The sequence below is a fragment of the Elephantulus edwardii genome, unplaced genomic scaffold (genome assembly GCF_000299155.1).
Source record: "Elephantulus edwardii isolate Elephantulus edwardi_28Jun2011 unplaced genomic scaffold, EleEdw1.0 scaffold00065, whole genome shotgun sequence".
In the NCBI taxonomy this organism is placed as follows: domain Eukaryota; kingdom Metazoa; phylum Chordata; class Mammalia; order Macroscelidea; family Macroscelididae; genus Elephantulus; species Elephantulus edwardii.
The window spans coordinates 3,550,556-3,574,561 of NW_006399815.1; the positions used below are offsets into that span (position 1 = coordinate 3,550,556).

Here is a 24,006-nt window from a genome sequence, read left to right on the forward strand (position 1 = left end):
CTCTCAAAAATTAGGGTCTCTATCAGCGGAGGTCAGAATCCCTTTCCTCTTTAAATGCAGTGCTTTACAACTGATCCTAAATAAAGAGCAAGCAGAAATACACCTAGAAATGTAGCTTATCATCACACTGCCCTAAGTCCCTGTTCATATATTGGAAGGATTTGTTCATAACCTTCTTGTCATAAAGATGGGATCCTTTCTCTATCAGGAGCCCTGCGGTCTTCGTTAATAGCCCCAGCACAGGTCTGATGGCCCTTGATTATTACTCCGCTGAATTGAAGTGGGATTGCAGTGTACCTTTGCATATACTCTAGATGTTCTTGAATTGACTTGGCTTTATTTTTTTCTACATAGACTCCAGAGAGCTCGAATGATATCCACAAGATAGTAATTTTGCTCACAGCAGTAACAAGATGGTCTTTGTGACCGTCTAGCAAGTCATTCCTTCTAACATTAAGGAGGGTTCTCTGAAAAGAGGCCAGATGGGGTCTTGTGATGTAACAAAAAGAGGAAGTCAGTAAGAAAACTCTGCTTTTTTGGGAGACCCTGGGAGGTCAGAGTGTCTACTCATACTTATTTTCTGTCTTGCCAATCAATTGTTTGTAAAATTCTTTGAGCTACAGTCACGGTTCCTTAGAAATGTTCTGAAGAGAAGCGCTGTTGTCCTTCAGCTGGCAGCAAAAAGTACTGGCCTCGGAGGCTGCTGTTTGTGAATAATAGCACTGGAAGAGGAGAAATGGCACATTCAAGCTTGGCAACATTTGAAATACATATTAAAATAACAGCGGAAATGCCATGGAATGGTATTGACATCCACTGGATTCAGAAACTCTTCAGAAATGAGGAAATTGCAAAGTGGTTAGTGCTGTGCTAGAAATGAGTGCCTATTTTGTAAACAACGTTCTTGCATGCCTGGGATGTGAGTCCCACCCATTGTTTTAAAAAGTGGCAGAGTGGAGGGAGTATGCTTAGTTTGTGAGTCATTCATGATGCGTCTGATAAGGAGTTCCAAGAAGTTAGTTCTTTTAGTCCCAGAGAGTGTGTGAGCCATACACACACACATAAAAACTCACACTAGAGAGAGACAGTTCACAAACACATTCAAAATAATCTCTAGACAGAGTGTGATTGGCCCTGCTCATGCTGGGTCATGTCAGGTGCCTCAGTGCGACCCAAGGACAGTAGCAGGCCCTTTGTTGGAGAGTGTTGTCATTGTCACAGCCTCCAAGAGACAGTTTAGCTGAGTCAAGCCATTGCTGTCTCCTGCCTATGTTTTAACATCTTTACTCACGACCACCATGCACAGCATGACTTGACTTATTTTCTTATTTACCAATAGGTCAGCTGTGATTAGCCATAGGTCAGATCGTGTATAATCCATAATTCTGTACTTTCAAGATTGGTTTGAAATCTTATTTAGGGAATGGTAGTTGGTTTGTGAATTGGAAAACTGTGTGGGCCAGTTTTGCCTTGCCTTGTGGTCAGAGACTGCGTGTCAGGCACATAATATAAAAAATCTCTATGTATATGCCAAGAGTCAGCAAGCTACAACCTGTAGACCAATGTCACTTGAAACCTGATTTTATATGGCCTGCAAGTTAATAACGGATGTTTACGTTTCAGTTTAGGGCAGGGGAAGATAGCTGTAAATAATACATTGATTTGTTGATTCTCTGTAAAAATTCTATTTGTTATCCCCTTTATATGGATAAAGAAATCATGATTCATATAGGCTTGGTGTCTTGCTCAGGATGATAGGAGAAGGGGAACAAGTCCAGCTTGCTTTCCTCATTAGTAGATGACCTTAGGATATGTTATGTAGTTATAACAGATACTTCAAGGGGATGACTTTAACAAACACATTTATTCCCTTACCACTTATCATGATAGAAGTTAAAATTCAGGGTGTTGACTTTGGGAGAATACTTTCTGTGTGTCTTCTGCTCCCAGGAGTTCCCTAGTACAGGAACCTAGATCCAAATGATTGCCTCTGCTACCAGCTTTGGGGAGCATGAGATCTTCCCCTGTCAGCTGACTTTTCTATCACATGTGTAATAAAAGATGTTGTAGGCAACACACAGAGAAACTCCCCTTTCATCATTTTAGGACTGTGATGGGATTGAGGGTTCACATCCTACTCTTCATCCTTTTATAGCTGTTCAGTTTAACAGATCTTAGGGGATCATTAAATAACTTCTACATTCATCGTTATGTATATGCATTTTGGGAGGGATACAATTAATTTCATGCCAGCATACTATCTCTCCTTAAATATGCGTTATTAATTATGAACATGCTGTGGGAAAGTATGAACACAACCCCAGACTTATTGTCCCTACTAGAACCAAAGTCCTAAATATATGGTACCATTCTCATTATCCATTAGGAACATGTTTCTTGATTTCAGTGGTTCTGTGAAATTCTTCTCAATGACTTCAGAGTTCCACCTGCTCCTCTCATCTTTAGCATCAGATAAAGACATAACTTTGACATTAAGATCTAGGTTTGAGGAGAGGGGAAAACAGTTATCCTTGTAGAATGGAAAAAGAGGAATAAAAGGCAAGTGAAGAGTTATAAATGGAGTGCCCACAAAACCCACAGCCTTTACCAGTGACTTAGTAAAAAACAGGAAGTGGTGGTAAGAAACACATTGCTTTGTTTCTTGCTAGTACAACTTCCTCATTAAAGCTCTGACCACCTCTTAAGTACTATTAAACTTCAAAGCACCAACTAAGCTGATGCTTTCTATTTCTATCTTCTAAATACTTTTCATTTTAAGATTGCTATTATGTATTTTGAGTTGACCATCCACGGTGCATATTTCTTTTTCTAGAACAAACAAAATAGCTAATAGACAGTGAGGCTAATTTAAGAGAAGCTCTGCTCCAAAGAATTTAGATTTACCTACATGGAAAGAAATGGGAAGAATTACCCAAAGATTGATCCCTACCTACTCCTTGCCTTTGCCTTTTAAAATCCCATTGCTTTTCTTCTCTAGTGCAACTTGTAAATACTACCTGATACCAGGTCTTAATGCTCTGGTCTTCTGACCCTCAGAATGAAGTGAGGACTATACTGATGAACTTTGAATGTCAACAAATGCAACCTCCCTAATAAAAATGTTGGAATAATAATATTATCACTTACTGGGATTTTTTTTTTAAATTCCTTTTTACTGTAAAAGTAAAGTAGTCATTACAAATCTCTTTGAAAATGTGTGAAATAAAAGTAGAAATCACCCAGAGCCTGACTCTTAAATCTTTCTTCTGTTTAGATGTGTGTTCTCTTTGGAAGAGTTGAGGGTATGATGGGATGTCAGAAAAAGTTAGCTGAAGGGAAAAAGATAAATAACAATTCATTCTAAATGTGTAGGAGGGCTGAATCAGTTTGGAAAGGTAGAAGAAAGATAAGAGGTAGAAACACAGGAGGGGAAAGCCCAACAACAGAGCAGAAGGCCTACAGAAAGATGTTTGTGAACTTACTTGCTATCAAGCCAGCATTGACTCACAGTAACCGTATGCAGGATAGAACTAGCATCACCTAGCTTTGCAACTTCTTCATGACCGCTGGTTTGTTTGAATCCATGTGGCAATTGTGTCAATCTATCTGATTGAGATTTCTTTGATTTTCATTTACCTTCTACCAAATATGATATCCTTTTCTAGCAACTAATCTTTTGACACTATGTATCCAAAGTAAGTGAGTTAGAGTCTCATCCTTGCTTCCAAGAAGCATTCTGCTTGTATTTCTTTTAAAACATAAATGTTTTAAACATAAATGTTAAAACATAAATGTTCTTCTGCAGTTCACAGTATATTCAATATTCTTCACCAATACCTTTATTGTAATTCATCAGTTATTTCCTTATCTTCCTTTTTTGTTTTCCAACTTTCACATGTGTATGAAAAGGCCATGGCTTGGGTCATCAAGGTGACAGCTTGATGTGAAAGAGGTCTTTTGCAGAAGGATAAAATAATATGATAAAATGTGCCAAGAACTGGATTTAGAAAACAAAAAAAAAAAGTACACAATTATCATTTCTCAAGTTGAAAAACTAGAGAGAAAATTCAAGATTGGATCTCATTATGTTGTTATTGCTGTGTATCTCCAACACACCCACCCCGATTACCTCAGTCACTGAATCAATCCACCTCATAGAGGGTCTTCCCCTCCTGTGCTGTGCCTCCAAACTACCAAGCATGATGTCCCTCTCCAAGGACCAGTCCCTCCTTACAACATTTCCAAAGTATGTCAGATGAAGCCTCAAAATCCTTGCCTCCAAGGAGCAGCCTGGTTTAACCCTCTCCCGGATGAACCTGTTTGTCTCCTTAGCAGTCCATGGTACTCTCAATACTCCTCTCCAGCACCACAGCTGAAAGGCATCAATTCTCCTTCTATCCTCCCTAGTCATTGTCCAACATATACTCTTGTCTTAAATTTTGCTTGCAAATATTCTCCCTTGACAAACATGAATATCTATAATTTGTAGAGAAAGGCCCCTATAAGTTGGTGGGAGGCAATGATAAGGAAAAGCAAGATTAGTATTAAAGACCACTTTTCCTGCATTGCAGGAAGGTTTTATATGGACCTTTCAACACCTTTAACTAAGGATGGTGACAATTTTATGTCTGTTAGCCAGACTTAGGAGAGAAGAATTATATAGGGTGGCACATGTCAGATTTCTTTTGGATGGGGAGGAAAACTGGAAAGCAGGAAGGAGGGATTGAAAAGAATTTTAAAATATACCATAGTGAAGTAATAACTACCCTAATGCCCTGAGGAAGCTGGCCAAAGGAAGTAGAAAAGAGCTCTGTTTTCTTTTAGAGCCAATTACCATTTCACCCAGATGATAATAACTCAGCTGTAAATATCTCCCTTCATTATAGTCAACTCTGGACAACTGTTGAATCTGTGTTACAGGTAACAGGATTAGAGTGTTGCCACAGCACCCCACCTGCGTTCACCAGCACACAGTGCAGCAGGGGAAGCCATGCAAGTAAACCAGCTGTGAGAAAAAGAAAAAAAACTAGATAGAAATGTCACAACCCCAGAGTACATAGCTAAGCACTTGAAATTCTTGCTACTCCAAGCATGGTCCCTAGACTGGTGGCATCAGGAGCATTTGAAAGCATGTTACCAACCAACTGCCTTTGATTTCACTTATGGGAACCTGTGTGTCAGAAAAGAACCTCTACCAGGTTTTCCGTGGCTGGTTTTTTGGAAACAGATTTCCAGACCATTCTTCTAATATCCTTCTGGATGGATTTGATGGACATTTAGTTTCTGAGCACATGTTTAGCCATTTGCCAAACCCAGGGACTTTGCAAACGTGTTAGAAATGAAGACTCTCAGGTTTCAGCCTATTCCTGTTGAATCATAATCTTCGTTTTAACAAGGGAATTAATAGACACATAAACATTTGTAAAATACCTCTTTGGACCTTGGCAAGGACGAGGGCAGGAGGAACCTTTTCTCCTGTTGGAGGAGGTCGGTAACAGTCTGTGTTCTATTGAGAGAGGACTAGATTCAGGAAGGGCTGAAAGCACTCACCCTGTGGCAGCTCTGCACACCCCCATCTGAGCTATTTCTGGATTAGCAACCTCATCTCCACTCCTTCCAAGGACTTTGATGCTGGCTTGGGAGTATGGCATATGATTTCTTGTTAGGATTTTCTAAATACATTCTTTTTATAAAAAAATTATTTTTTGGGTTTTTTTCTAAATATATTCTTAACCTTCCTTAAAATGTTGAGAGGTCTTTGTTTTTCACTTAGCTTTACTTAGTAATAACTAATATACAATAAGAATGTCTTCATTTTAAGCGTCTAATTCAGTATATTTACCCAAATACAGTCTTATCAACACTACAACCACAGTCATGATATCTAGCCAGTTATAATCACCTAAATGTTTGGTTTATTCATCATCACAGCTCTCTGTGTTGTCAACATCTAATATCTTAAAAAAAGAAAGAAAATCTATAACATTATCCAAATCTATAATGTTATCCAGTAATCTTTGTATAAAATATGGAAAACACAAGAATTCCAGCTCTAGAAATATAATTCAAAGCAATGGGTAATAAATAATTTTAAACAGATGTTTGTATAGATGTTTATCAGTTATTATGTAAATGGAAATTTTCTTGTAGTAAATGGAGAATGTTTTGAAGGGCCTGGTCTGAAGTATTTAAGAGACCATGGAGACAAAGAATATTGCCAGAGGGCTGGAGATGGGCAAATGTCATCTTAGTTTTCAAAAATGGTTAAAAGTAGTGGTGACTCCCTGGCAATATCATAGGAGAAAATTACTGATTGTTGTTGTTGTTGTATACTTTAGAGTTGGTTGACCCATAGCTAACCCTCCAGCGGGTTTTCAGAGACAGTTAATCACACGGGAGGATATTGTCCATCCTTCTCCCAAGAACTGCATGCTTTCAGGAGTGCAGCACAGCATTTGACTTTGTGTAAAAACAGTGTAAGTGGCATGAAAACCCTTATGATTCTGATGGTGGAGGTTATAAGGAGTTGCCTGGCAAAGCCAAAGGCTGCTCTTTGACGCCTTAAATTTGCCAGCAGTTCCTCAGCCGAAATATGGGCAATCTCCTCCCGTGCAATATATAGCCTCAGAAACCCTATGGGGGTCAGTTCTGAACAGTTTCCAACTAAATGGCAATGGGTTTGAGAGGTTGCTTTGCTTTTTAAAAAGTGTTTCATAGGATTATCTTAAATTAATACATCCAGGTTTTAGTAAAACAATTATGATTTTACATTATTTGCAAAGATCATTAAGAACTGGCTGTATGCTGTTTTGGGTGTGATACGTAAATAGGTAAACACATGCATTAGTAAGCTATCATAGCCTGACCCACAATTATAATAATAGCTTTGATTGTAGTCAAATTGTACTTGAATCATATCTGACTCTCCAATGGGTGTTCAGAGCTGTACATTACACAGGAGGATTTCCCATCTTTCTCCCTTGGAGCTACTGGTGGATTCGAACCACCGCAGAGGCATAAAATAAAAAAATATTACTTTAGTTGCAGAGAGGAGAATAAGGCAGAAGTGGATTATTGCAGTTGCCCAGAAAATAAAGATAATGTCTTAGATTAGTAACTATGGCAATGAGGGTAGGTGTGTCGGAGTCAGTGAGACTGGCTCAGGACAGGGTAGGTTTCAGAGCTGTTGTGCATAGGGTCACTATAAGTCACAGGCATCTCAAAGGCACATAACAACAACAAGGGGAAAGTATGTGGAATTGGGATACGACATATAGGAGATGTATACCTATTGGTGGTAGAAATGATAACTGATAAGAGATTAAGATGATTTCCAGGTTTCTGACTTGAACAATTGGCTTGAAGATGGGCATTTAGAATTACCAGTGATCTTATTGATGGCCTACACAGGATTTGAAACTTGATGGGCAATTAATATTTAAGAGATTTAATAAGACTGAGCAGATAAAATAGAAATATATAGAGACTCTTATATTTATATATTTAACTTCAAGACAAAACCCACTGTGTGTATGGATAGAACCAGGATGATTAGCCTCATAGAAGATCTGATCCTAAGGTCAACAATAATGAAAGTGTGGTATAGATAACATAAAAAAAGGATGACAGTCAATTCAGAAAAATTTAATAGTGGCAAGAAGCTGTACTGCAATCCCAAAAGCACATAGTTTGAATCCACCAGCTGCTCCACAGGAGAAGGGTGGACAGTCTCTTTCTGTGCAACTAACCGCCTCTGAAAACCCACCAGAGGGTCAACCATGAGTCGATTCCAACTCAACAGCGTACAACAACAACAACATACTTTAGGAGCACAGTGATTAAAGCATTTGACTGCTAACTAAAAGATTGGTGGTTTAAACCCACCAGCCACTCAACGTAAGAAAAATGTAACATTCTACTTTGGAAGGTGTGGTCTGTCTTACAGGGTTATGAGTCAGAATCAACAGCAGGGAATTTTTTTTTCTTTTTCGTATTGCAACTGAAGCTGGGATTTATTTTTTCAATTCTTTTTGCTTGAGAAAAGCTGAGTGTATTCTTCTTTTTGGGTTTCTAACTTCAGGTATCTGCATATTTCATTATAATATCATATACTTTGTCTTCTTAAAATGCCCTTGGAACTCTCCCATTACTCTGGCTTTAGCTTTCATTTGCTTTAGCTTACTTTACATTCATGGACAAATTTCAGGCTCATCTGACATCCATGTTTGTCTCTTGCCTGTCTTTTTAATAACCTTCTGTTTCTTTGTGTATGATGTTCTTGATGCCATCCCATAACTCTCCTGATATTTGGTCATTAATTCTCAAGGCCAGAGGGAGCTGCACTGCTAACCCAAATGTTTCTGTTGGTTCAAATCCACCAATAGTTCTAACAGAGAAAGATGGGCAAGCTCGTCCCCTGTAATTTCGTAACCCAGTGGAGAGTTAACTATGAGTTGGCTCCAACTTGATGGAAGTCACTTGATTCAGTGTTCTTGAAATGACTTCTATATTCAGGTGTATTTATATAATCACGTTTGTACATTAGCTTTCATGACCCTGTTTTTATTTTTTCTTTCAAGCTTTATCTTGTTGTGTGTAGGTATATTCCACATTGATGTCTGTTCATATCGTGTGCCCCCTTTTCAACTGTTTCTTTCAAGCTTTATCTTGAAAACTGATCTGTTCCACAATTTTTTTTTCTGACATTTTTTTTGTATGACACTGAGCTTCTCTACTATCTCTTTCTACAAATATAGAGTATTTGATTCCTGTATCTTTCATCTAGTGAGATTTACATCTATAATTACCGTTTATGTAATTTTATGAAGTATTTCCAATGCTTATGCCATTGGTCTTGCCAAATTCTAGCATATGATCTCTGGCATTATTTATATTCCTAAAGCCATTTCTCCCCCCCCCACGTTCTTCTTTTTGTTTAAAACTTTTGCATTCCAATCATCACTATTTAACAATGCATCTTAGTTGCCTTTTTGATCCATTTCAGACTACAGAAAGGGAAATCTTAAATATCTTCATCTTTGGCCTTAGTGTTTAGTTTGTAAGTTTGAATAATAGCCTTATTAACTAATCTTCTTTGTAGGCCTAGAGATATTGTCCCATCACTAGCATTGTACTTAAGGATAGATTTTGAAATATTCTTTTACTATTTCTTTTTAATTTTTAACTTCTAATGTAGTAGGCTATGATAATATGATTCAGAATAACTAATACTATTCCATCTGTGCTCATTAACACCTAGAATATCTATCCTCAAACCTTTCATCTCATTTTTTCACAACTTCCTGGATTCATACTTTGTAATTCTGTGTGCCCATTGTTAAGGGGTGTCTGCAGAAGTTTCTTCTCTTTTGGAGACATGGCACACCAGCAGGGGAAAGTCTTGAAAGCTTTACTCCATCCACAGCACTAAGGTCAACTCTGCTTTGAGTAGGCAGCTCTTCCCCAGTTATTGTTGCTTCCAACTTGAGGGGCTTGCCTTCTAGCACTATATCAAACAGCATTTTACAGGTATTCATTAGGTTTTCATTGGTCAGTTTTCATAAAAGCACACTTCCAGGTTCTTCTTCCTCCTGTATCTTAGCCTGAAGAATAAAATTTAACTCCCAAGTTGCAATACTGAAAGGTTCTGTGGGCAAAATATTGAATGACACAGGAAATATTTTTTTAAATGGAACGAATACATAGTTACTGTAGCAAAAAGAATTGGTCATCATTCAGCCATTTCAAAAGGTATATGATCAAGAATTGGTAGTATGGAAGGAAGGAGGGAATAAGTCAGAGCTACAGTAAAAGTGTCATTATAAAACAAAACTCCAGACATGGACAGGGTATCAGTTGAGGTGTTTCAATAAAGGATGCGTTGTGAAAGCATTCCCTTGTGTAAGTCAATAAATTTGAAAGGTAACCACCTCATTAACCAAGTGGAAGAGATCCATATTTGTTATCATTCCAAAGAAGGTGATTCAATAGAACGTGGAAATTATCAAACAATATCATTAACACCACAACCATATTAAATGTCATGAAGGTAAGTGTCACAGGAGTACATTGACAGGGAACTGATAAAAACTCAAGCCAGAATCAGAAGAGGGCATGGAATGGGTAGTATCATTGCTGATATCAGATGGATCTCTGCTGAAAGATGAGACGATTACCTGTGGTTTGTTGACTATGTTTTGTTGACTGTGTGCATCATAATAAATTATGGTTAGCTTATGAAGAATAGGAATTCCAGAATAAATCATTGTCTTCAGGAGGGCTCTGGTGACAAACTTTATAGCAAGTTACACTGTTGTCCAAAAGCTGCTTGCCTCCAATGTTCAAATCCACCAGTGATGAAGTGAGAGAAAGATCTCTTCCCATTGTGATTTATGTAGAAACCAGATGTAGGTTTGCTATGAGTCAGAACCATCTGGACAGCAGTAAGTTTTGAATTTGAGCTTAATTGTGCCCTTATCAACTTGCACATAGACCAAGAGGCTATTGTTCAAGCAGAATAAGGAGCTGTATGGTTTAAAATCAATAAAAGTGTATCCTTGCACCATACTTAATCTGTGTGCTGAGCAAATAATACAAGAACATGGACTATGTGAGCAATACAGCACCAGGTTTGGAGGAAAACTCATTACCAATCCATGATTTGCAAACAACACAACCATGCTGAAAATTAAGAGGACTTGAAGTACTTATTGATAAAGATCAAAGATTATATAGCCTCCAGTATGGTTTACACCTGTTATACCTCAACATAAAGAAAAAAGAAGTTCTCACAATAATAAATAGAAAATTTATTGAAATTTCCAAGGATATCATTTTACTTAGATCCATAATCAATGACCATGGAAATAGCAATCAAGAAACCAAGTGATGTATTGAACTGGGCAAATCTACTGCAAAAAAAGGCTTTCAAAAGTGTTTGAAACCAAAGAAGTTACTCTGAAGACTAAGATGCCCCTTACCCAAGCTGTGGCTTTGCAATCTCAAAGTTAAATGGTTCAAATCTAACTGCTCTGCCGGAGAAGGATGGGCAATCCTCTTCCATGTGATTAGACTGCCTCTGGAAACTCACTGGAGAGTCAGCTATGAATCAGTTCCGACTTGACAGCACACAACAACATATACATGCAAAAGCTGCGATGAGTAAGGAAGGCTGAATAAAAACTGATGCTTTTGAATTATTATATGAAGAATATTGAATATATCATGGACTGCCAAAATGAACAAATCTGTCTTGGAAGTAGTGCAACCAGAATATTCCTTAGAATATGTAGATGTTTCAGGTACTTAGGATGTTTTCAAGAGGCATCAGTCCTAAGAGGATATTGAGCTTGATATAGTAGAGAATAAGCAAGAAAGAAGATGAGTTGACACAGTGGCTGAAATAATGGATTCAGATATGGCATTTTTGAGGACAGTGTAGGCCCAGACAGTGTTTGAATCTGTTGTGTGTAGGGTTTCTGTGAATTAAAATTGATTCACTGAGATCTAAAAACAATCATGCTTTTTGCTGTGTCTACCAAAACTAATATTCCGTGATTGGCTTTATATAAATATTTTCAAAGAATGGTTGCAAAATTGCACCAAACTTAGATATACACAGGCTTTAAAAGCCAGTGTCATGATTAAGAACTAAAAAAATTAGAGATATTTAAGCCAAAGAGCAGACTTAAAATGAGTACCATCAACACACAAATGGTAGATAGAAGAAGGGTTAAATTTCAAATAGATTCACTCTAGATTTACTCCAGAGAGTAAAAATGAGGACCACCTGGTGAAATAGAAGCAGCAGCTTCATCTCAGCAGCAATTTTAAACCCTAGAACTTTCCAGAAGCTGAATGGGCTGGATAATATGTCCCAATCAGAAGACACTTTTTTTCAGAGCCTGGATAGCTACATGTTGGAATGAAGCATAGACGTTTCTTGGACTGAATGAAAATTTGGACCAAATACTTTCTAATAATACTCCTGAAGTCTGTAATTCTGAGTTTCCAATCAAATGTCTGTCTTCTCAGAAAACAAGAGTGACCCAAGATCTTCTTGGGTGTCCCAGAGTTTTTCAATTTATTGTTGCCACATGAATTCGCCAATGTTTCTGACAACATTCTTCACAATACTAGCTGTTCCTTCCTTCCAGCAAACTTTTAGATCCTTCCTTCTCTCTCAGCCTGAACACCAGCCCAATCCTCTATTGCTCTGCTCCCAAGCAAGCTGAAGTTTAGTTCCTATCTAACAAGCAGTTTTTGCCCCAGTCATATTAAAACATTTGGTGAATGGTTGGCAGTGTGGGAACTTAAATATATCCTGATGAAATAAAAAGCCTTAATCATGTATATTCCTCTTTGTTGGCATAGGAATACTAGTTTGTGTTTCTATTCTAGGAAACTGCAATTATTTGTACAAATAGGGGCATAATCACACTCCTTTGTTCAGTTACGCCATTATAGTCTCTTGTTCCTTCTTTTCTATGCTATCCTTTCTTTCTTTGTCTCATAGCATCTCTGATTTGATCTTCATAAAATATTCTAGGAACTTCTATAGCCAATTAAGCAACTTAATGCTCCTTTCTAAGAATCCAAACAAGGAGATACACTTTTAAATTTCATTCTCATTAAATGCCTATTTGTTAAAGCTGAAAATATTCTGTTATAGCCTAAAGCCCACAGAATTGTAATTTGCCTCTTAGTGACATGACAGGCAGAAAAGGATACTGTTTTCTATTCATTTCAGTCTCTGAGGGGGAGGTTTTCTATATTTTGGAAGGAATGGAGCATAGATTCTTTGGAGATTGGGTGGTCAAAGTAGATGTTACAGAGAGGAAAAAAGAAAGAATACTGGAGTTCTTCCCTCTGGGGTGAAAGGTTGCTGTCTCCTGGGAGCAAGAGGGGCTGTTGTCATCCCTAGAAGTGCTTCATTTGGCCTCAAGGCCTCAGTTTGGAATGGGAGGAAGAAGTAGCGTGCACTCTCTTGGAATTTTCCGTGATCAACACTTTTCACCAAGGTGACAGCAAAGGTGAAATACAAGCTGAACATCATCTGCAGAAATTTACCCTATAGAATGTGGGAAGGGGCAGCTAGATGCAAGAGTCAGGGAGGTCCAGGGATCACCAACTACAGGAAATGTGCTAGATAGTTCCTTAAAATGTTTCTTTTGCTAATATTATGTAGTTCACCTAGGCTTTTAGGGCCTTTACCAAAGAACTATGTGAATGTTAGTAATTACCACACACACACACACACACACACACACACACACACACACCTGCTAGATCATACATTAACCTTGAGCTAATAGTAATTGATAACCCCTTTTTTCATCCAGTCCTGTCACAGGAGAGTGGACCCAACAGGACACAAGGTCATTCTGTAATAAACTGTCCAGCTAAGATGGCAAGCATCCATCCCTAGCTGGAAAGCCCATACGCAATCCAATGCCACCCAGAACTCCTCTAGGACATACCGCATGGATATGTGCAAGTTTCCATGCAGTGTTCTATGCCCCTAAAATCATGAATGAACCCTGAGTGAAGTTCAGTGCTCTCTTCCTCACTGTAAATATTGTTTATCTTCTAAGATTGAAACAATTACATCACAATTATGTCTCAATTGTATTCTCTGGCACAGCATATCAAATCATGGTCTATTAGCTACCTCAGAACTGGTGAGTTGGTTAATAAATGCTTACTCTCAATTTCCTCAACCAGGATAGATAATAAGGGAATTACCCTCTTAATCACCCTCCTCCCTCAAGGATCTTAGCTAGGTAAATACATATCTGAATATACTTCCTTACAGTCTTATCTTGACCTAGATTCTCCTTTATTGAAGGGTCAATTCTGCCGTCACACAATATTTGTTTTGCCTCCACTGAGCTCTACCTCTTCTTTGTGTTTTTCTGGCCAATCTCTGAAGACATTGTCTGAAGAGAGAGTCCATCTGCTGTGTAGCTGACCATTCTGTACTCCCCCTTTATCTCATGACTGCTCTGCATGAAAGAGAAATGAAATGCTGGAGAAAGCTAAGAGGCAGCCATTCTGCCTGGGGTCAAAGGAGGTCACACTTGAGCAGGGCCCAAGGGCCCTGGTTCCCATGCTTTAACAGGTGTTCAGATGGGAGAAGAACTTGTGGGGAGCTTGCCCATGAAATGACATACCACGTATCTCACAAGCACTTCAAAATACTGTCCTTAATTACTTCAACGTGGAATCATTTGCAGTAATCTGTTGTTCTGGGGATATATTTTCTTACTTCAGAAAGTAAGTGGTTTCACTTGGGGACTGGGAATTTTTTTTTTCTTTTTAATAGCTAGGGCTGTATTTTCACTTTGTCTGTTTTAACCAAATGAGTCAGAAATAATCTGTGTACATTCTCACATCATTTTAACTGTGCTTTTTTTCTTGAGGAGAGCTTGATAAATGAGCCAGATGTACTGAAACAAAAACAAAGGCTTTGTCGTTCAGAAAAGTTTTTTCACTATGCTTGATTGTCACAATTTTGCCTTAGTTAAGAAATCCTTAGTCTTTTTTGAGGAGCCAGGTGCAAAAAAAAAAAGCTAATAATCTCAACCAGTAGTCCAATGGGTAGATTTAAAAAATAATCATAAAATGTTACATGGAAATAACCTTACACGTGGTTTGGTTTGTGTCTTAAAAATGAGGAAGGAATCCAGAGAAGTTCTCATGATCACTGTACTAAGGGTCCCTGCAAATCTTTATCTTCACCCTCTATTCCCATAGCCTTTTCTTTCTTGGTAACAAAGCACACAACAGATACTACAAACTGTTGTTTTAAAAGCATCTCAATAGCAACAATTCCAGAGAGCAGAGGAAATCAGTTTGAACTTTGAATTCGGTAAGGGATCTGGTCTGTTACTTCAATTCTAATGAACCCTTCATTGTTTGGTATCATCATATTTATTAAGGGTGTTAAAGATGAAGTCGCTAATAGGTTCCAAAATTTGAGAACTATTAAAAAATAATGTCAACTGTATAAAGAAACCTTTGCCTTTCTTACATAAGGCAAGAGTGCGTTCTATTTCAATTATTATAACAAGACTTGTTTTCTTTGCCTTAGGATACTTTTGACTTCAGTGACATTGCTGTCTATATATTCAATAAATCTTCTCTTGATCTGTTCAAAGGAGACAGGTAAGCTAAGGCCAGTGTGAATGATGATATTGTAACAAATAATAACTCTCCGTGTTCAGCAACTTGATTATAAAAAAGCAAGAGAGTCTTGACCTACAGTAAGTTCAAGTCCTGTAGTGGTGTTTATCTGGGCAAATAGATGTAACAAAAGTCACTTAGATTGATGTGGACAGTGAACAAACAGGATTTCATTTAAAGCAAATCCTCAATTACTCCTATTTTTCTAGTGTAAGATGATTTCACTTTAACGGCTTCACTTTTTCCTTGGGTCTCTACAAATAAAGCACAAGGATGCCATGTTTTTCTATTATAGCCTCCAAGGTTATAAAAGTAAGCAGACCTCTTATTCTCTTTTGTGCATATTCCAAGGAGAAAATGTCTCTCTGAAGGCTGTATGGGAATGAGTACACTGTGGAGAAAGTTCAAGCATTCTGGGCAGTGTAATACCTGAAGTGTTTACTTTCCGTTCCTGGGATACTGAATTATGTTTGTAATACTTTGACTTTTACATTAGTTCAAACCACATTGGCCAACTATTATTGTACATAGACAACTGCATTTGGAACATTTTGTAATAGATTGAGGATCTAAGCATTGTCTAATTTAAACACCAGTCTTAAGAGATTAAACAAAGGTTTAATTATAGCCCAACTCATATTGCTTTCTGTGAATCTTTGAAAATACAAACTAGTAAGTTAATAAAATGTCAAAAGAATAAACACTTTTTAAAAAGTGAGTAAGTTGGACTTTTTGTATTTGAGAAGAAATCCCGGAAAACCTTAGAATTTTGGTACAAATTATCCTTTGAGAGTTCCAGTCCTTGAACAAAATTTTCAGGATGATCGTAATTCTGCTGTTGTAAAAAGTAGGTTTTTGTTATCTTTAGAACACATGTAGTGTGGATGAGATCGTATTAAGATAATTCATTGTCAGTCTAATCAGTTCAGGTAATTAATTTAAGAGTAAACATTCCATCTCCAACCACTAGGGTATATGTTTTCAAATAAAATTTCCACTTTAGTGATACAAGCCAGACCTAATAGTAAGACCTAAAGGGGAATTTCCCCCATGTAAAGTAGGATGATTCAAGAAAGTAAAAAATAAGGCTTATGATGTAATAGTTTAATTGTTGTCAGCTTGGAAAAGGAGAAATTGTGGCCATGTCAGGCATTTGAAAATATCAAAACGTTATTTTATAAGATTGTCTTTAACCCTTGCAAAATCAAAAAGGCTGTTTGGATGATTTTTGAAGAAAGGCATACGCTATCATGGAGAATGATCCAAGAATGATGAACTTTGTCTATTTTTAAGACTTGTTATTTTCATGCGTTCTCAAATTTTCTTTTCAATAGGCTGCATGGTTTATGAAAAGCTGGGGGAACAAGTCTTTGGCACTACAGGAAAGCTGGTAATCTTTGGAGCCACATCTCTACAGAACACTGGAGGTAAAAGGAGCATGCTCTCTTGACATCATTTTGAAGTGGGAAAGCATCACATATGTTTTCTAATTTTAGTGATTGAGAGATATGCGTTATAAATTTTAACAAATCAGTCAGCTATAATCCTCATGGAAAGCAAAGCATGTTGTTGTTATAGTTGTTAGGTACAACAAAGTCAACAACAAGTCAGAGCAACCTTATGAACAACAGATCTGAGTTAATTCTAATCCATGTAGACCTTCCATTGGGTTTCTGAGGTTGTAAGTCTTGTCTTTTTTTTAGGTTGTAAGTCTTAATAGGAATAAACAGTCTCATATTTTCTCCTTCAGAGAGACTGGTAGATTTGAACCTCTGACTTTTCAATTAGCAACCCAACATCTTGCCATCAGGACTTCTATGAATTAATTCAGTAATTTCTTTACAATCAGGGGTGCTGCAAAGGTGTCTAAGGCCATCTTTGAGTTGTATTAAATGTTGCTGACCTAAGAGCAGGGCAGGTAACGTTTTGAATAGTTTGCAACATGAGCCTTAGTATCTTGTTTCTAAAAACATTCTCATTTTTCCCCCAGCAATGCTGAGCTACCTCTTCATAGTAAAAAATGAACTGCCCTCAGCCATAAAGTTTCTAATGGGAAAAGAAGAGTCATTTTCGTAAGTTATAGACTTTTTCCCCCCTAAGTAATGGACATATTTTTAATTATAATGTGAACAAACCAAAGTGTATGTGTGTGACGAAAACTCCAGAAACGATTTCCTAGGCTAGCTTTTCCTTTATTTGCTGTTTCTGCAATAAATTTCTTTGGGTTTGTATAAATAAAAGAAGCAGGGAAGAGGCATTTAAAAGGTAAAGTCATCTGTTCATGCAACAGAGAGTAGACACTGCATTTTCCCAAGAGCCTGAAATCTATATCTAGTTTCCGTGAAGTAGAACAGATAGGGAGTATTTTTAACACAGAAGTGGAACATGTTAAAAAAAAAATCAAGACCTTGGTTTCTTTCCTGAAGAAGGTACATAGAATTTTGGGAGCAAAATTTACATGAGCCGACCTCATTAAATATGGAGCTAACCCAGGAAAACACTGCAGCTGCATTTGGCGCCTATGTTATGTTTCGACTCCCTCTTGTTTAGCTGTTCTTGTCAGTCTTAGTCTCTCTGTTTCTTTTCAAGGGGGAACCATGGCAGCCAGAAGTCTTTGTGTTTTATTCTCAGGATACAAAGTCAAATACAAGGCATCAGGGAGACAGAAATGCCTACCTCTGGTGACAGTTTCTCGTTGATATTAGCCAAGTAAAACCTAAAGGGACTCTCCCTTTAAATAATTAATAAAACAAGTTGTAATCTGACAGAATGCAATGTGTGCATTCAAGTCTGAAACCACTTTAATAATTCAAAAGAATGCCACATTTAGCCCATGGACTGGGAGGAGCTGCCGTGTACCTTCTTCCTTCACGTAGGAGTGAGGCAGTAGTAAATGGGTAGCGGTTGGGATTAAAGTGTTTGGATAAAACCCGAGGGATGGTATTAAATAAATAAATAAATGGAAAATGGATTAAAATATATCATGAAATTTTAAATAAAGGAAATATTTTCTAGGAAAATATGACATAACTGTTTAAATGCCTTTCAGAGCCTGGTATGTGGATGGCCGTATTCTGGTGGTAATTGTTACGTTTGGCATAATTCTCCCTCTGTGTCTCTTGAAGAATTTAGGTAAGGAAAGAGCTTACTTTGTCCTAATCTCTCCAGTGCCTTAATGAGTCAGACACCTGGTAACAATAAACAGTTTTGCCCTCTGCTTCTGCTTTGATGGTAAAAATGAAGTAAGTGTTACTCAGGACTTTACTATGGGATGAAAACATTTGTGGGTTCTTAAGAAGTTCCAAAAGACCAGTTCCTAGCATGTCAACTCCATAGTGTCACAGAGCAGTTCTCCACATGTGTCTTAATGGCTTATTTTTTCAGAAGTAGATCATCAGTTGTTTCTTCCAAGGTGCTCTGGGTGGACTTGACCCTCTAACATTTTGGTTACAAATCAAGAGCATTAACTACATCATTCAGGGTTTGGTAAAAGACTATTTCCAGTAGCTCAATTTACATGTGTTTTGGAAATAGTAAAAAATAAAAAAGCAAAGAAAGACCCTCTTTATACGAGGCTTTAAACACTCTGATTAAACGGGCAAGTAGACTTTCAATTCTAATGCATGAAAAGTGAAAAATGATGGATATTTTTTATTCATACCCATTTAGTTTTGACATTTCTTTTTGTCTTTTATTTAATGATATTTTGGGAATCTTATATATAGAATAATGAGGCTACACTGCCATCCAGTCAAAAAGTCTTTAACATGCATTGCCTTTTACATACCACGAATTCAAAGCAGAAATGTGAATTAAGAGCTTCCAAAAATGATAAAACTAATGTTTTTTATTTTGTTTTTGATGAATAATATCAAACTGTTGTAGTTCTGTATTATTTATAAGGATATTTTTTGTAACAACTTAATTTTCTGCCTTCTAGATCTGTGTTTAGGCTTTTTATGTCTATCGTAGCTCCTTTCGGTTTAAGTAGAGAAGGGCTCTTCTCCCCCAGGGATGAGAATAGTGCAGCCCCTCAGAGGCCACTTAACTCTGCCTTTCTGGAGGTTACGGTGGTTGGAGATCTCCCAGGCATTCTGAGGGGAGCAAGGTGAAGATCCCCAGGTACTCAATTTATCCCTAGACATTCACTTCATCTCCTCTGTGCATGCCTCCATCTGGGGAGAGAAGTAATATAGCTGGCATTCAGTGTGCCTATTAAACAAATATAGAATTAAGAACTATGGAGTGGATCAAGAATTTCCCCATAGAAATTCATCAAAGGATAGCAACACAGACCTAGGACCAAAATTGGGAGGCTGTTTTTTTCTGCATTCTATATACCTGTATTCTTTAGTTTGCCAAGGAGAATTGGAATCAATATATATATTAAGTACTCTTATTCACAGTGTTGATTTTTGTCAATAAAGTAGCACTGTGACATAATAATAGTCACTATATTTGGCACTCCTTTATATTGGAACCCAAACTATGCTTGAAGTAATTAACTGAAAGATATAATATTATGGATGAAATAATAGTGACAATAAAAGATATTATCCCCTTTTTTCTTATTTTAGGATATCTTGGCTACACTAGTGGATTTTCGTTGAGTTGTATGGTTTTTTTCCTAATAGTGGTAAGTGCAGATTGAAATGGTTGATTTATTTGTACATTATAATATAATGTGATAATGTTAGTTATTTTATACAACATCTGTATTATAATTCATCTATATTTTTTAATACCAGGTTATCTATAAGAAATTTCAAATTCCTTGTGTTGTTCAAGAGCTACATTCCAACTCATCAGCCAGTGTTAATTCAACAAATGCTGACATGTGTACTCCAAAATATGTTACCTTCAATTCAAAAGTAAGTTTCTTTGCCCTTGAGAGTTTTTTTAAAAGAATATTATTATGGGAATTATATTTCTCTCACTTGCTATAATTGCACTGCTTGTGTTTGGATGTGTTGGTTCTCCAAAATAAAAATATCATTGCTTCTGTATCCCCTGATCCATTTTAGAGACTTTTGAAAAATAAATATACTATTTCATGCTCCCTCTTACATGTAAGTATTCTCTTTGTAAATAATCTGTCCGGGTCATTACCTCAGCTTTTTTCCTTCCTATGTAGAGAGCACTAGATGGTGTTTTAGGAAATAAATTAATAGGGTCCTTAGCCAAGTGCTTCTTATATGGTGATGACACAAAACAATGTAAAAAATTTTCTGAGCTCATGCAATTTAAATACAAATATCACTAAAAATTGGGAACTAAAAAACTTTGATGCCATTGAGGTATTGTGAATAATATTGGTACTTAGGGCCAAACTCGCTCAGTATTTCTTAAGCTGAAGGAACAAAGAACAAATTCAAGCCATGAAGCAATGTTTAAGGATGTTATGGGTAGAATATTGAATGAGTCAGGAAGAATTAAAATAAGATGGAAAAAGTATACAGAGTCATTGTACCAAAAAGAATTGGCTGACACAGCAGAATTTCAAGAAGCAGCGTGTGGTCAACAGGTAATGGTGAGGAAAGAGGAAGATCAGGTTGCTCTGAAGGACTTGGTAAAAAATTAAAGCCCCAGGAATTTATAGGATGCCAATTGACGTATTTCAAAAAACAGATGCTGCCCTGGATATGATCACCAAGTTGTACCAAGAAATCTGGAGGACAACTACTTGGCCAACTGACTAGAAGAGATCCATATTTATTCTCATTCCAAAAAAAAAGGTGATCTGATAGAGTGTGAAAATTATTGAAAAATATCCTGCTGAAGATTATCCAGAAATGACTGGAATGGTACATTGACAGAGAACTACCAGAAATACAAGCTGGGTTTAGAGGACGTCATGGCATAGAGACGTTATAGCTAATGGCAGAAAGCAAAGAGAACCAGAAGAACGTTTATCTGTGTTTCATTGACTGTGCAAAGGCATTTGACTGTGTGGATCACAACAAATTGTGGCTGACCTTGAAGAAAATGGGAATCCCAGAACACTTGATTGTGCTTATGTGAAAGCTATACTTGGACCAAGAAGCAGTCCTCAGAACAGAGCAAGGAGACACTGTAGGTTCAAAATCAGGAAAGGAGTGTGTCAGGGATGTGTCCTTTCCTCATACCTTTTCAATCTGTATGCAGAACAGATCATTCAGGAAGCAGGGTTTTATGAGGAGGAGTGTGACATCAAGATTGGAGGAAGACTCATCAACAACTTACGATATGCAGATGACACAACCTTGCTTGCTGAAATGGAAGAAAATCTGAATCACTTGCTGCAGAAGGTCAAGGACTGTGTCTTCAATATGGATTGAAGCTCAATATCAAAAAGACAAAGATTCTCACCACTGGGCCAATTGGCAACACTGTGATAGATGGAGAAGGGATAGAGGTTGTTAACAATTACAGCTTTCTCAGCTCCACAATTAACACTCTTAACACCAGCACTCAGAAAATCAAAAGATGAATTGCATTGAGGATATCTGCTGTCAGGGACCTCTCCAGAGTACTGAAAAGCAATGATATCAGTCTAGAGGCTAAGGTGCACTTAATCCTTGCCATGATCTTTGCCAATTACTTATTATGCATCAGAGAGCTGGACAATGACTAAGGATGACAGGCGAAGAATCAATGACTTTGAGTTATGGTGCTGAAGAAAGGTCTTGAATGTACTATGGACCACCAAGAAAACAAATAGTTCTGTCTTGGAGAGGGTGAAACTAAGTCTCTCCTTGGAGGATAGGATTTTTAAAGCTCCATCTCACATACTTTGGGCATTTGGCCAGGAGAGACCAGTCCTTGGAGAAGGACATCAAGCTCGGAAGAGTTGAGGGGCAGCACAGGAGAGGAAGACCCCAGATGGGTTGGATTGATACAGTAGCTAGGGCAATGGGGATGGGGTGGTGGAATTAGTGATACTGGCCCAGGACACTGAAGAGTTCAGAGCTGCTGTACATAGGGTTGCTATGGGTTGCAGGCAACTCGATGGCACATAACAACAGTGAGTAAGTTAGCCTTGCTTTTGAAATCTTCATTTAAGCCCTCCAACCATGTGTCAAAATGAGGATTCCCTTCTGTATCTTTCAGAGTTTTGTTGTAAAGTTCCTGGTATGAGTATCTGGGCATATTCAGAACATTATAAATCCTGTTTTTTCTCCCTTATTTGCAAGCTTCCTTTTATAGAAGCTTCCTTTTTCATTGAATTTGAAGGCTTTAAAAAGACTCGCTGTTGTTGTTTTGTTGTGTACCATCAAGTAAGAACCTCACCGTAGCTGACCCAGAGGCAGTTAATCACACAGAAGGAGACTGTCCATCTTTCTCCCATGAAGCAGCTGGTGAATTCAAACCATTTGACTTTGGGATTGAAGTGCAACTTCTTGCTCCTAGGCCACCAGAACTCCCTTAAAAAGACTTAAATAAGAAAACTCTAAATATAAGTTGCACTCTTTTTTTAACACTAAGATGACAGCCATAGAGGTGAATGTGAAGATAATTTCTTTTTAGATTCCATCGTTTAAGTCCAATTTAATGCCCCCAGTACAAACAAAAGAGCAGCAAATAGAAGTGGAAGTCTTGGACAAGTTCCCTAACCTGTCAGAGGGAGTCAGTAAGACAGCAATGGTTGGCCTGCCCCCCAGGGTTGTTTGTAGGCCCGGAAAGATAATACAGGGAAACTACATAGTACTTTCCCTTTGTTGTTATTGTTACTTGCTGCCTCTTCCATTTCAACTCATGAAAGAGATATACAAAGTAGGGCTGCTTCCTAGCGTTTTCATGCTAGTGCCATATAGAAATGGGGCATGGCTATGCCTGAAGCATGTAAAATACCTTGTAGCGGAGCTGACTGACTCTGAGACTCTAGTATGGCAAAGGTCTCATGCTAGGTAAGCTTTCTTGGAAAAGGTCTCATGATAGGTAAACTGTCTTGGTAAGCTACTGTAATCTTAATGTCCTAGTCCCTAGAGAGTTGCACTGCCAACCCAAAGGCAGAAGGTTCAAATCCACCACGTGCACTGTGGGAGAAATAAGGATAATCTCCTCCCTTTCAAGGCTGTGTGACGTACAGTCTCAAAAAACCTCTGAGCCAGTTCTAACAGCAAAAAGTTTTGAGTCATGTTAGTGGCTAAAACTCTCCTAATAACGAAATCACCCAGGGATTCTGAGGAACTAGATACACAATTTGCTCAGAAATACTAGATGTGTAGAGATTTTATGATAATGTGTTTTTTTTTCTTTCAAACAGACCGTTTATGCTTTACCAACAATTGCATTTGCGTTTGTCTGCCACCCATCTGTCCTGCCAATTTACAGCGAGCTGAAAGAGTAAGATACTGTGTTTCCTTTTTTCATCTTAATCATTTTGCATTTTCTCCCTGACACTACTATATAAAATAAATAGACCAGTATAATGAACTCCATAGATTCATCACTCAGCTTCAGCATTAACTACTAGCATTAAGCCATTCTTAAGCAAGGACTACATTTTGAGAGCAAAACCAGCAAAATCAGAAACCTGCTGTATTGTTTGTCCATAAACATATAAAAAGGTCATCTAAGGAATTTTGTGTTGGTTCTGTTTTTCAAATATTTTACTTAGCACAGTTTGAGTGTTTGTGTTGTTTTACATTACTCACACTTAATTTGCAAGTAGATAGTAATATTCTTCCAATGTATCTATAGAACTCTAAATACTTAGTATGTCATTTGGATGTTTAGAAGGGATCGTGGTACTAGGGATATTGTAGCTGATGTTAGATGGATCTTAGCTGAAAGCAGAGAATACCAGAGGAATGTCTATCTGTGTTTCATTGACTATGCAAA

The 24,006-nt window shown here is 37.6% G+C and overlaps 1 protein-coding gene across 1 annotated transcript in view; it reads left to right on the forward strand.

Annotated features, from left to right (window-relative positions):
- Nucleotides 1–24,006, forward strand: part of SLC38A1 (solute carrier family 38, member 1) — a 61,698-nt gene that overhangs the window by 29,730 nt on the left and 7,962 nt on the right. Inside the window, exons 4-10 of the mRNA XM_006888175.1 lie at nt 15,092–15,165; nt 16,518–16,610; nt 17,174–17,255; nt 18,233–18,315; nt 19,761–19,819; nt 19,932–20,054; nt 23,429–23,508. Of these exons, the coding sequence (XP_006888237.1) occupies nt 15,092–15,165; nt 16,518–16,610; nt 17,174–17,255; nt 18,233–18,315; nt 19,761–19,819; nt 19,932–20,054; nt 23,429–23,508 (594 nt within the window). The remainder of the gene's footprint in view (nt 1–15,091; nt 15,166–16,517; nt 16,611–17,173; nt 17,256–18,232; nt 18,316–19,760; nt 19,820–19,931; nt 20,055–23,428; nt 23,509–24,006) is intronic.